Source organism: Camarhynchus parvulus, chromosome 3 (assembly GCF_901933205.1).
Source record: "Camarhynchus parvulus chromosome 3, STF_HiC, whole genome shotgun sequence".
Classification (NCBI taxonomy): Eukaryota; Metazoa; Chordata; class Aves; order Passeriformes; family Thraupidae; genus Camarhynchus; species Camarhynchus parvulus.
Window position 1 is genome coordinate 36,301,101 of NC_044573.1, and position 15,112 is coordinate 36,316,212.

General features: G+C 39.4%; 1 protein-coding gene across 2 annotated transcripts in view; it reads right to left on the minus strand.

Annotated features, from left to right (window-relative positions):
• The window catches only part of AGPAT4 (1-acylglycerol-3-phosphate O-acyltransferase 4), a 72,010-nt gene that overhangs the window by 46,699 nt on the left and 10,199 nt on the right, over window positions 1–15,112 (minus strand). For both annotated transcript variants that reach the window (XM_030946045.1, XM_030946046.1), the window contains one exon: window positions 11,012–11,242. In XM_030946045.1, coding sequence (XP_030801905.1) covers window positions 11,012–11,242 — 231 coding nt within the window. The remainder of the gene's footprint in view (window positions 1–11,011; window positions 11,243–15,112) is intronic.

Below are 15,112 nucleotides of genomic sequence, written 5' to 3' on the forward strand. Positions count from 1 at the left end.
ATGGTACACAGAAAGCCAGAGTGGGCTTTCCTCATAGGTGCTATGATAGGAACCAAAAACTTGTGGTTAAAGCCTGTAAATTAAGGCATGTCTCCAGTATTTGAACGAGCATTTGATGTGGGCACAAGCCTTGCACAGGACCTTTCCAATTACTGCATGTGTTCATGAGGTGGCACACCACCTCACTTCCTAGCTTCGCTCCAGTTCCCATTCCCCTACTGCCTTCCCTCTCAAAACACGTATATACATCATTCAAGTTTAATCAAATAGATTCTTTCCTTCTAACCTAACATCCATGAAATGTAAAATCCAGTATTTCTTCAGGTGAGGAAGAAATTTTAAGTCGGCATATGTATTCTTGAAAAAATTTTCAAGTGATCTTTCCTTATCTAGCGCAATTCTGAGCTAGAGGAGTGGAGAAACAAGTTTTGTTCATTTCTTTAGCCACTGTTCCTTTTAGCTATCTCCATGCTGCAAGTTATAAAGCAACCATCCCTTCAGAAAAAACAAAAATAGAGCTGCATACTTCAAACATTTAATTTCACAGCTTTTTTCTGTCTTTTATCCTGACACAATCTGCCTACAAAACAGCTTCTTCTCTCCAAGTTACACAGTGTGTGGAACAAAGCCAGCCTCACAAGTACAATGGGTTTAAAACACATACAGATCTGCAATAGTCAGTGTTTTGAAATGCTCTTTTCAAACCCTTTGGGAAAATTAATTATTTAACAGCCACGTGTCAGAGATATTTGTCTCACATCTGAAGGCTCCTCTTATCGTTCTTCCCCAAGGAATTTAGCAGTACTCCCACTTTTCAACAAACCAGCAGCTCCTGGCTTGGTAACAGTGCAGATAACAACCAGCCAGGCATTTCCTCCTGCTGCTCCGTCCACCTGGACAGCCCACAAAGGTCAGCACAAAGCTCTTTGTTGAAGGCCTAAGGAAGCAGTGAAGGGAGCAGCAGGAATGACCCTCCAAACATAATACCAGTCATCAGTAATGGTGCCCTTCCAGACACACAAGTTGGTCTCAGAGGTTTCTTCTACTAGCATTTATTTTTCATCTCAAGGAAAGACATCCTACAGAAGTACCCACCTGCAACAGACACTGCTCATATATGGAAGCAGACAACTTTCCTCTTCCTTTTTTAAGTCTTCCTTGCTTAAAAATGTAACCACGATTACAAGATTACATTTTACCCAGCAAGAAAATGACACAAGCTGGAAATAAAGGACAGACTCCAGCATCCTAGCTCTATATGAAGGTCAAAGACAGGATCATCATTCTCACACTATTTAGGATAAAGTACTTAACATCACTTTCCACTTCCTAATACTGTTCACAGGAACCACCTTTGAAAAACAGTCCTGCAGATTCCTATGGCGCTCCAATATCCTATGCAACAGAGGAGGAACCTAGCACGCCACCGCTCTTTTAAGAGGTCCAATTCCCATCCCCACCTTTCCAACACAGAAAAAGAACTTTTCAAGGGCTTATTTACCTGGCACATACACTGAACAACAGCACAGGACAGCTCTTCCCCAAAAATATTAAGTCACTTAAATCCAACAGTGGAACTCATACAGCTTGGCCTGCTTCTGGGACATTGTCCGCTGTTCTGCTCACCTGCACTTGCATAATTATCTGTTTCTCAACCATCATTTGACTTCCACATGAAGAAATCTATCACATCTCAAAGATTCATAGATATGCCATTCAAGTTTTTCTAATGCTCACCTGACAACTGCATGTACCAAAAAGAAGCTACAAGCTATCACTGTGCAACCAGAGAAATTTAAATCACCTTTCAAGAAACCCTGAATTTTAAGCATGAATTAATGAAGAGCCTGTGAAGACATAGGAAAGACAAGCTTCATGGTAAGTTTTAATCCAAGCAGAAATTTTCTGAACTCTTTGTATTTAAAGAAATATTGAAAATATACTGTATTACTAAAAGGAAAATGCACTATGGTCTCAATTGTAAACTAGATAATTTAAGTATATAAACATTAAGAGGTATGTCAGCTATTTTGCCTGTATCTCCCTCCTTCATGAGCACTAAAGGCAATACACGCTCAAATAATAAAGTTTTAATTGATACATTTTGGTGGGTAAAAATATTGCCCAATCCATACAATGCAATCATTTTTCTGAATACTGCAAGCTTAACATCTCTCTATTTTTTGTCTTTGTACAAAGAATAGCCGAAGTCTGTCATATAGACCTTAGAAATAAATGATATGAGTTTGAAGGAAGTAACAGATTCTTTAGTTTTCTATAGTTAGATTTCCAGTTTAGAGTCCTCAGCAAACTGCAGAGGATTAGCACATTGCACATCTTTAGAAGAGATACTCTATTGGCAAAGGGAAATACCTGGAAAATGTCAGAATGGTATGAGACTCCTATGAAATAAAAGAAAATCCAGGAGGACAGGAGAGTAGCTCCTTTACAGCAGCAAAGCTGTATTAACGAGAGCTCCTGACAAAAGCCTCCCAGCTGCAGTTTTCCAAAAAACAAGGGTAAGCTTCTTTAGAAGTGTTATCAAGAAATTGAGTTGGTACAATCACTATTTATATTTCCTTACCTAACAGAGGCAAATACATTCATTCATCAAAATCTTTCATTAGCAGTAGATATTGATCTGGGGATCATTTAAACAGGGTCGTGTAAGTACAGCATAAGAGCAGTACAAAATTTATGTACAATGAAAAATCTCTCATGTATTAGGAAGCCCACGTGCCTTTAGGTCTCAAAGAAAGCCCACACCTGGAGATGCAATATACAGGAGATTCAATTTAGAAACACAGCTAAGTGAACTTAAAATCATGAGAGAAAAGAAATGTTAGTTATTGACACCAGTGCAATTTGCTTGAGTACAGAAAAAGCATACAGAAGTAAGGTGCTAATAAAAGTGTGCTAACTGAAGAGCAAAACAATCTGTACACAAACAATTGCATTGCAATCTCCTTCTGCTTCCTTATTTTGTTTCAAATGATATTTTGGCAAGGAACAAAGTGGGTCTGGAAAATGGGTAACTGTCTTTCTGAAACTAAGCAGATGAAAAAATTGTTTTGCACACATTTTTATTTGGCTTCTTATTCACAGTTAAAGGATTCCTCCTTCTGAATATGGTGTCAGATGAAACATGTTTAAGCATATACTACTCCAAGATGGATGTAAAGGAAATTCAGCAACAGTCTCAGAAGTGAGCAAACAATACAATCCTTAAATGAGAAGCCTTAATCTGAAGGTTGCAAGCAAGTCACAGGAAACAAACACCTAGCCACAGAGTGCCAAGCATGTGCACTCAGAAGCCCTTTCATCTCAAGTGTCACCCTGAAAAACCTCAAGTATCTGCTGAAAGAACATACTGGTTCCTACTGGCTTGGAAATCCTCCTGCAAAAAAGTAGTCGGATACCAGATACTTTCACTGGCCCAGCTGCTGCAATTCTTGTTACAGGATGAGCCTGAAGACCTACCCCATGAAAACTTGCTGGTACGTGACGATGATTTTGGATGAGGAAGAATCACTTGGACATACACTTCCAGGAGTGCATGTTGCCCAGAAGGGAACAGGACGGGGAGAGGATGTAGCAAGCCAAAAGCAAATAAGACAAGACAATGCACCTCACTTGTACATTCCAGCAGCAGATCCCTTCCCTGACTGAACACAGGAGAATTCAGAGTTCCCACAGCAGCCCTTCCTGTGGAGGTACTGTGCTTTCTTGGAGAGGGCTGGATTATTGCTAGTTTGTACTTGCTTGTAAGTGGTGATGACTGAGCTATGCTCTGCATCTTTGCATGAAGTTTCCACATCATCAAGGGACTATCCTTCAGTTTCAGTATCATTTCAGCAATAAAATAAGGCCTAGAGCTTAAATGGAGTTTCTACAAATATGAAATGATCTTCTGATTGTGATATTCACCCTTAATGAATAAACAACTGTAGCACCAGAATGTCTTCAGATTCTGTGCTATGTCATAGATCATTAGATATCATGTTCCTGAGTTATGCTGTGTCAGATAGAAACACTTTTGTGTAAACACTCCAAAATTTACCCCAGTTCAGGAATCTATGAAGCTTGTTGGCCAGATCTAATGTTTAACAAAATGTGCTATAATTTTTGTTATGTGTGATGCTAGACACCAAACAGAATGCAGTTCACCTACTGCCTCCCTGCCATCTCTCTTTCCAGTCTGCAGACTATCAGCATCACACTTCTTCAGGAATCTGATTTAAAAAAAAAAAAAAAAAAAGGCAAGTGAACTCTACAAAGGCTCCAGCAATAACAAAATAGTATCAGTGACAGTGAAGATGCCCTTTTCATTAAAGATCAGATTAATGCCTCTCTAGCTTTTCACTAGTCTTGTATAGAAAGCATCAGTATCAAAAGTTTTTTTCACATTCATTTTCACAGAAAGTAGTCCCTTTCTCCTGAACTGAGAGCTGAGCAAAACAGATCATATCCCTTGTAGGTTGAACTAGTAGGAACTCTGGTAAAGGTCATGCAGAGATGTCATTCCAACACACCTTCACCATGCTCACACAGCATGCCTCAATCAGCATACAGTCTTGTGTGATCCATTCAAGCTCACTGACAAAACTTGAACACCTACGAAAACTGAGTAACAACACCTGCAAGAGGCACAAAATGAGAAGGACTGAAATGTTATTAGTTCATACAGCAAGTTAATGACAGCAGGGAAAATACGAAGGCATATGCTAGGCACTGTAGAGGACTTATTCATAGCAATTAATGCAATTCCCCAAACACAATCTGGGAAAAAAGTCCAAGCTGTGATGGATGTGGTAAACATACACACACACACACGCGCGCGCACATTTCATCTTACTCTACCAGTAAAAGAATGGAGAATCTGGTGCAGTAATTGCTCCTTCTGTCTTTCCAAATTAAAGTACAGAAAGTCAAGGTTTGGTCTCAATGGAGAATTGTTCAGAAAACTAGAAGCACTGTCATAAGTACAAAACAGGTATAAAAGGGTATTAGAAAATAGGCTGAAGGAAGACATTAATGAATTAGAGTAGATGACACTTCAGAGTAGATGATTTCCACTAAAGTTTATTTTTTTCTAGAGTTTATCTACATTAAAACTAACATGGACCTTTAGAGAAAAGAGAAGGCTAAGGTGATGATCTAGTTTTCTAACAGTTCAAATCAACATCTTCCCTTTGCAAGACTATAAAATCTGACCTCCAATTTTCCCCCACTAGTTGTTGTAAACTTTCCATAACCTTCACCAGTGGCTTTGTATGGATGTGGAGTGTGGAACTAAGATAACAAACACTTGTGTAGACAAATAGCTCTTGAGAAAAATACTTTTGTACAGATTACTCAAAACAACATTTCAGAGAGGCTAAGAAAGCAGTCCTAAGTGTCCTATGAAAACTCTTCACTATATCAACATAGGCAAGCATAACTCAGGTTGCTTTATAAATAAAATACAATAGGACTGTGTTAAGGACACTCTGCCATACTTTGACAATAGCAGATCTCTTCCTCTGCAGCATAACATGGTGGTAAAGAGAAGTGGAGGAAGAAGAAAGTCCTACTTCTCTGGGTACCTCTTGCTTCCCAGCCCTTCCCAAGCACTTAACTGCACCAGAGGCAAGAATTCTCCTCCTTGCCTCAGCACCATCTCCATACAAACAAATAAAATAGCTGAGGGCTCCTCTAAACGCCAAAAAACAAGGACTGAGGATTAGCATGGCCCTGATACTGCCACAAAGCCTTGTTCAGATATTCAGTCCTCACACTGCAAAACCTATAGTTGTACATGGAAGGAATTAGCTTTACTGTGTTTTAACAGTCAGACAAGATGATGAAACTTGAAGTCGCTCTCACTTTCCTCTGGTTTCGTTTCTAGGAAACTCAGTTATAAGAAGAATCAGTTTCCATCTTGCTTTTGCTGCAATGAACAGGCATCAAGGTGCCTCTCTTTCTATGCAAACAAGGGCCTTCTCCTCAGCAGGATCTACAAACTGCAGCCTACACAGTGTAACTTTACCCAGAGGTGTAATAGCACCCCTTTCATGGCACAACAATAGGTATTAGTACTGCTATAATTTATTTATGAAGGCAGATTAGAAGCTAAGTTGGTTGCTTTTAAGGCCCTTGTGCACATGTCCACACAACCATGTCATTACTGCCAGGTGTTCTGTTTATGCAACCTTCACCTGGTGCAGAGTCAGCAGGAGGCCACTTTGCCACTCACCCTGGGAGCACAAGAAGCTCATTTCCCGCAGTACAGTGGCAGCAAGAGGATAACAACACTGCTCTACTCACAGGCAAATACCTCCACTCAGCACCTCTAGAGAAGCCACGTACCCTGCATATGTACGTCCCATTCTTATGGTCTAGACACGTGTCCTGAGCAGTCCACAGGATTCCAGCACACTCTTGTGCTCGGCCTGGGGTTGGACTTCAACAGCCAAGCAAGCACAAACTGATTTGGAAAGAACAAACCACTTTCCCACTGCCCAACAAGCTGTGCAGCCATGTGCACATACGGCATGAATCCCAAGACAACCTGTTCCCTCGATGTGTTTGGCCAACTGTACAAGCTACTGCAGAAAAGCCATGTGCACCCCTTGTGGTGGTTTGCTATGACATAAGAGGGAGGAGTAAGGTGTATTCCCAGCTCTTCCAATTCAGGCACAAGCAGCATCTATGAGAACTGCGATGGATTCCACACTAAGTACTTCCTACCTCGGTTGTCTGTCTTTTAGAAGAAGAAATTGAGGACAAAATGTTCCTAAATTATTTAAAAATAAAACCCAAGATTGATTGCTTGCCCAACCTTGGCTCTTATGCCAACTTCCAAGCACACTTATGTTTGAAATTTTATTGTTATCACCCTATCGAGATTTGCAGTGCTTGATTTCCTTAATAGGGTGCACTCTGTTGATTTCAGCATGAGGGAGTTTATCCAGGTTGTCATTTTAGCAAAGGAGGAGTGGATTAACGGGCGGTTGAACCTATCCATTAATATGTATGTGAAGCCAGAAAATATTTTCTGCAATTTAGAAGCCCTAAGATTTTGGCGTCCTGTTTTTATTTTGGGAGGATTATTAGCTTCTTGTATATGTGGTTTCTTTTGCTCTTTGTTTGTTTTGGGGGTTTTTTGGGCTTGTTTCTTTAAACAAGAAAGAGGGTGCATAACCCTTACCAATCTTCTGGCTCATTTCAAGACCAACACAGACAAAAGTTTGCTCTTTTGAAGCTGGATGTCCACTCTTTACAACAACACTCTTCAGTAAAGATCAAGACACACAGAGGACATAGCCCTAAAACTAACCATTACTCTGTACATATTTGTCAAATGGGTTAACAGGATCAAACAGGACAAGTTTATTCATGGTAAAGTATGAGAAGTATCTTGGAGATAGATATAAAAGCAACCCAAACGGAAATATGGGGAATGGGTAACATCCCGTTTGGAGAGCATCCCAATGCTATTATGTATTGGAGCAAGTCAGCAGAGAGGCTAAGCTCATCTTGTTGACTCACAACTGGTTTCAAGAATGGCAATAACTTCTCATCATCAGCTGCTGAAGGCAACTTGGTATATGCCATTACACCTGCTCTGCTTCATTAAAAGCAAGTTGCTGCTCTAGTTAATCCTTCTGTCAATTCAAACTGGAAACCAGATTTTTAGCTCTTTAACTTGCGTTGATGAGAAGTTTGATGTCTGTGGCTTTAGCCTTCTGCGTTGTCAGCAGTTATGGGGAGAAGCTGTAGTGCAGGTGCCAAACTCATGGCAGAGAAGCAGCAGCCTGCACAGCTACCTGTGCTCAACTACCACACCAGAGCTACTCCATGCAGCCAGCTCATGGCATGAAGCTGCTGAAGGGTCTGGGGCACAAGGATTATGAGGAGCAACAGATGGAGAAAAGGAGGATCAGGGGAAACCTCATCACTCACTACAACTACCTGAAAGGAGACTGTAGTAAAGGGGGGTTGGCCTCTTTTCCTAAGTAAAAAGTGACAGGACAAGAGGAAACCGAATCAAACTGCACCCAGAAAGGTTTAGATTGTATATTTGGGAAACATTCTTCATGGAAAAGGTTGTCAAGCACTGGAACAGGCTGCCCAGGATTTGAATCATCATCTTTGGAGATATTTATAAGATATGTAGATGTGGCTCTTAGGGACAAGGTTTAGTGGTGGATTTGGCAGTGCTGAGCTGACAGTTGGATTCAATCACAGGAGTCTTTTCCAACCTTAATGATTCCATGATCTGTGAATATTTTAACTCAAACTAGTCTGGTTTGATCCATGTGAACAGAGAAGCACCCCAACTCAAGCTGTACTACTCAACTGAGGACAAGTCATTAATCAAAAGAGAACTTTAGCTTCCCATATGCATTATGACAGCAGATAGTGCACGAGGGGAAGTGAGAATGTTACATTCTTATATTAGGAAGGAGATAGGAAGAAAAAGGGTGTAAGAAAATACCACTACTTGAAATACAAAAACCCTCAACTTGCCCAAAGAGCGCAGCATCAAAGACAAAATAACTCTCCAATTTCATGAAGCCATTTATCTCTACCTTTGACATCAAATGGAAAACAACTGAACTTGCAGGATCTAAGGACAATGACTGCTTTAATTTCATTTTTCAATTAAACCACGCCTGCTCTATTTCACTCTCTGGTTGACTTGGTGACTCAGGCTGCATCAGGCTCTCAAGGCAACATGATTCTTGTCACCACCACAAAAGCACACACCTCTTTATATTCTCCAGTGCTGAACCTCATTGTCTCCAACTGTAGGCTATTTCCATGACTTTCATCAGACCCATTCAGACCTGACTTATTAGTCACCACATCAGTGGCCCCCAAGAACACATTCATTTTGATTAATTGGTCTTTAGTTCTTTGAAATAGTTTTTCAAATTAACTATCATTTTCCCCTTTCCAAATATCACTCAGATAAGGGTGACTCATCAAATGCTAGCTTGCTCTGTTGTAAAGCTAAAATAAACGGCTTTAACCTAGACATACTTTGTTCTCAGCATGACTGGGCAAAAACCTCACAACACAATCTATTCCAGTGGCATCGACACTGAAGACGAGATCAGCAACCCTGAGTACAAAGCCATCTGCCCCACCAAGGACAAGCATTCAGGATTACTCCCTCTTCCATACTGTCCATTCCCTAGATCAGACTAGATTGAGATAAACTGAAGGATTCAGCCTGAAGACTGTAGAATAGCTGCTCTCTCTGCACTAAGTAGCCAAACACAAGAATGGGCCAGAAAGCATTGCACGAAAAATAACAATATATACTTATACACAGCTGTACAGTATCTTCTACATGCCATGGCTTCAAACATACACTATGCTGCCAGGTAAAAGTTAAAAACCTGGCCAGATTCAATACCACTCTTTGTACATGCAAATGAATAGCACTTGCAAACTCAATATGTCAGGGACATAACACAGACAGCAAAAAAGAAATTTTTCAGGAAGAACATCTTCTCACCATTACAGAAATAATAAAACAGCATCCCAAATTTATTTGGGACTATACACTCTGACGTACTTGAAATTTAAATCAAAAGCATGTTTCAAAAATATGCTTTGAATTGTTACTCATCAGAGTCACTGATGAAAGATAAATAATGCCTAGTGGTCCCCAAGCTGAGGCATGTGACAAATTTCTACCTCACAGTTGATTTTGAATACTAACAACATTTAGTAGCAGAAAAGGTTACTTGAAAGAAACCATTTTGCTGCATTTCTACAGCACAATTGTTAAATGCTGCACTGGAGGGCTGTTTTCCCCAGTACAAAAAAATCCATAAGTCACTTAGCATCGACAGTGACATCACACTTGCATAATCTTTAGGGAACAACAAAAAGCATGCATTTTTTAACAGTTTTCTTCTAAGAAAGTACTTCTGAGATTCAGAAAGGCCCAGCGAAATCTCTCTGGAAGGCGGACACATTTAACAGCACACTCCCAAATACTGAATGTGGGTACATTAGCATTTCTATAACAGTTTCTGTGACGAATTCTCTCTGCTGTACATTAATGCAGTTATGTGGAAGTCAGAAGCAGCAGTACAATAAACTTGCTGAAACTGCAGTTGCAGTTCTTTAAAAGCAAATATATAAGCAAACTGATTATAACAAGAAAACTGCAAATGCTCTGATAATTCACTGTTGTCAGGTGAAGATTCCACTACACTCCCTCTAACAGAGAACAAACAAATGGGTACAGCTGTCACTCATTGCACTGGAATTACCTGTTTCGTCAAGTGCCAGTAAACTGTTACATCTCAGCAGTCAAAGGTCTGCTCTTTCTACAACATCCTGAGCTCATGCTCCCATCTCTCCCACAAAAATCAATATCATTACAATCCCTGCTTCTTTCAAATGATTACAGGCTACCTGCTGTATTCTGCATTATACCTACATGCATATACTGAATACATACAGATAGAGCTTAACATCTGAAATCCTATTCAAAGAAAAAACAGTTTATAACTGACCTAAGAAAAAAGCACATGAAATCGAACATTCTTCCTTTTTTTCCCTTGTTATTTCCCAGTCCTGAATAGGATTTGCACATGAAACATTTAAACCAAGATCATAAACAAAATCATGGGTGATAAAAAGATTGAAAACATTATTGGAAGTGACTTGTTAACACTGTAAACCTACAGATGATAGCTGAACTTGATGAGATGCATTATTTGGTCAATATTTCTCATTTGGTTTAATGAAACATGATGGATAGCCAAATGAGAGGCAATCTTACTTCAACATACTGAGTCAAGCAAGTATCCCACTATAAAAGAGGAAAACATTTCAGCACAAGAAGACATTTCAACAAGGTATACATCTCTTCATACAAGTGCAGGTGCTGTAGGAAGCAGATATGACCTCTATACAGGCTTTGAAATCCAGAACTTTTCTACCAATTCCCTCAAGACAAAATATGAAAATACTCAAACCAAAACAAAAAAAAAGGAAATCTTACGGCTTGAAATGCAGTAAGCCAGCCTGCAGTTGATCTTCCTGAACAGTTGCTTGTTGATTGGCCAAAGTATAAGTGTAAAGAGTTGAATGAAGTTAATTATCAGTCCTGACACAATAAATATGTAGCAGATCAGAAGGTGGCAAATGAATTGCGACTTCAGAAAGCCAACGATGTCCATGATTTGCTGAGAAAGCAAGAGGATACCTTCAGACACAAAACTCAGAAGACAACCTGCAAAACCAAACAGTATCAGCAGTTACAGAGTGCATTTATTTCTATAGACAGACTTAAAACAAACTTCATGCTTACACTTAAATTAAAGTTAAGTCTATTGTAGGAAAAGGCCAGATGTCAGTATTTGCAAAAGTTACAACATAAAGAGAATACTGTATTTGTGAATCAATTTACATTTGGCATTGGAAAAAAATTCTTAAATTTCAATCTTAACTCTGCAAAACCTGTGAACATATGACTCCACTCCATGGACTACAATACTCTTCTAAAAGGTTTTAATTGATAAAATATGAGCAAATATTTTAGTTTGAACAATATGACAGTTTTGATATGAACTTATTTTTTTTTAATTGTCTGTACTTCATGAGACATACACTGTCACCTCTGTAATCTTCAAGAGCAGCTCCAAAGTAAATGCAAGCGTTAGAGCTTGGTTAGGAGATGTACTTTTCTCTACAGGCCATGGTCTCCAAACAAGAGGCAGCAGCCCCTTAATTCTAGCTTTATTGTCTTCTTCCCCTCTCATACTCAACTAACAGTTGATTTTGGCAAGAGAATAAAAGCTTGGCTATGCACAATACACACAATTTGTTCAATTATTCCTTGACACTGATTCTGTCAGTTATAATCCATAAACCCAGAAATGAAACATCAATAACAGTACTAACCTGCGACCCAGAAGTGTTTCCAGAAAGGAATCAATTCTCATGTTACTTATGAAATGTTTGTATAATTCTGGAAAGGTCCAGTCCAACCTTAGCAATTGAGCATTCAGAGGAAATGTCCTCTGCAAAGTATTCTGACCAATCAAATATTGCACTGACCTCACCCCACCACCGCCAGAATGAACACACACCTCTCAGTAAACACAACCCCCAGTAATATGAATACAGTTAGACAGGAGGTGCTTCTGCCATCCTGTTCCACTCCTCCACTCTTTCCCCCTCTGAAGCATGGAAGAGTTTTCCCAGGGAGGAAGCCCTGAGACAGTATTTCTGAATGTGCCAGTCACATGCAATAACAAAACAGCAGCTGTCAGCAGCCTAGGGAATTAACTGATGAAAAAAATCTTTACGCCTATCCTTTTAGTTTATATGAGACCCCATTATGTGAGGCACTGAGTCTAAATCAGTGACCTGAAACATTTCTGTTACTGCCCTTTGCTGACTCTGCTCGCCACAGCAAAGAACACACACAAGAATTGCTGCAGAGCCTTCGGAAGTTATTTAGCCAGATTTTCAACCACAAGGAAGATGAGGAAAAATTTAAGAAAGAGAATCTGTATTGTTGCATAATTTATATACAGAGTTTATGGCAGTCCCAAGCCTATTATTAGCAGACAAAATGTGCCCTTCTGTTCCCTTTATCGTGCTGTACTATTCAGTACCACAGCTGACACCAGCTGTAGCTCAGAATGGCAGAACAAGCCTCTATTCATTGTAGTAACCACTGTCATGATGCTTGCAAAAAGCTTTTCCAGCTTTAACAAACCTTCCTATTAAAGATATGATTCTTAGGGTGGCAGACAATTTACTACCTTGGGCTTTGACTAAAGGCTTTGTTTTTGAAGGCTAAGCAGAATGAGAAATGTTGCCTAGTAGGAACCACTGCTGTGTTTCTTCAACAATCCGTCCAATGAACACTCAGATGACAAAGTCAAACAATTAAAAAGAAAAAGGCAGCAACTTTCTTTAAAACAGTGAGAACAGAAGCAACCAGCTAACCGCAAGTGGATGGTTTCAAAGACTCTACAGTGTCCAAAACCCCGATGGACTGGATTTATCCTACTGTCCTAGGCTAAAAATGATCAGAAAGTTTTTTTGTGCTAGTCTGCCTGTTTAATTCTATTCCACAGAATCACACTAAGTAATTCCCAGAGATCAGTAAGCCAGGGGATAAAACATAAAAACAGTAGCCACAAATAAAGACCAGAGCACTGGTTACTTAGTGAAGACCTGAAAACTCACTATTTGATATAATCAACATAACTCTACTGTGGAAAGCATTGGACAGACTTAGTAGCAAAAAAAATTAGTCTTTTTGTCCACCAATTAATCCAGTAATTTTTTGTTACCTTTTTGTTATAACAGATGCCAAACTTTATTAAAATATTACCTTTATGTGAATCATTTACTTCCTGCTCTGTCTTTAAAATAAAACTTCACAGAAATAAAATAAACAAATATGAGATAACCCTGATAAAACATAATTAATGCCTTACAATTTTATTAAGCCACAATGGAATGTCTGAAAGTAATTCATTCCTCACTTCCCTACTTTAGCCATCAAACTTCAATTCGGTAAAGCTTCAGAGAGTTGTTTTAAGGCAAACTAAATCTACTTAAGCAGTACCATTCAAAGGCATCTAACCTGCTTGCAAAAGGAACAAGAAATGAGAGACACTACTTAAATTCTTTCTTTCTGAAAAGTGGAAACCAGACAGAGAAATTTTCCCTTTTGACTACCTATAAAATATGCAACCTAAACATTGTATATGGAATAGTAGCTAGGTTTCTGTTTCTCTGACATAAACTCATAAGATTTTTTTTTTACTGTGTTCATTACCCAAACTCCAAGAATGCAATTTATTCTTGGTACAAGTAACAAAAAGAATTAGTTCTGATCTTATGAATGAAGTCTAGAAACATGTGTTTAAGAGTCCACAGGAACACCTTACACTTTGTCTAATAGTCCTCCTGGGTAACATCAACCAAACACCAGTTTAAGTGATAAAAGAGTCAGGTCTTTAATTCTTAATCCATGATGCTGGTTTAATAAATTAGTGATTTCCTTATAGATAATGACTGAAAATTACAGCAATCTTTTAAAAACAAAAGGGCCAATCAATGCATTTTCTCAGAAGCTATTAAGATCAGAATGCTGCCAAGAAGCTCTCTTCTATCAAACACCCCTTAAAATTAATTAGGAGAAAATGGCTAGCTAGAGCATCTAACCCAGACAGAGACATTCTTTGTAACAGTTTTCCTTTGGATACAGAACAGAAGACTCAAACCTCAGATGTCTGTTTAGGGACCAAGTCAGCAAGCATCTATTCATGTGACTAAGAGGTCACACGTTCAGGTTCAAAAGCAAATTACATGACTATTCATTCTAACTCTTTTCCCTCCAACTTCCATTCTTCATCAAGATCCACTGTGTTTTCTACTTCAACTACTCTCAGCCATTCCTTCTGCTTAGACTAACTGACCAGGAGGTCATAGAAGTGATATGCCTAGTGACAAACTCTATGCCATAGAAAGCAACATGGTATGTATCTGACAGCATTTAGATTGAGCTTGTTATCACCCACTTAGAGGCAAGTCAGCACTATACCTCTTTTTTTTCAGTACATATTTCAAGCTTACATGAAAGTTTTCACTTTTATGTAGTCTTTGATTCAGTGTTCAAATGCTTTGTTGCAAGTTAAAAACAACCAACCAGGATGATGATGCCTATTCTTGCATTTTGTCATCTAAACTAGATTCTTGGATGGATGAGTTACAAAGACTATTATGAAAATATGCTCAGGTCAGATTAAGCAGTTTCAGTAGTGCCTTTTAAGTCAATATCAGTTGCCACCAAAATGCCTGTATTTGGCACTGGTAAGGCCACAATTGAGTACTGTACCCACTTCTGAGCCCTTCACTACAAGGACACAGGTGCTGGAGCACATCCAGAGAAGGGCAACAGAGCTGGTGAAGGGTTAGGAGTCCATGTTCTGTGAGGAACAGCAGTGGGAGCTGGAGGCTTTTAGCCCGGAGAAAAGGAGACTCAGGAATGACCTCATTGCTCTCTGCAATTCCCTAAAGGACGGTGCAGCCAGGTGGGGCCAGCCTCTTCCCCTAGGCAACCAGAGCCAGGACAGGA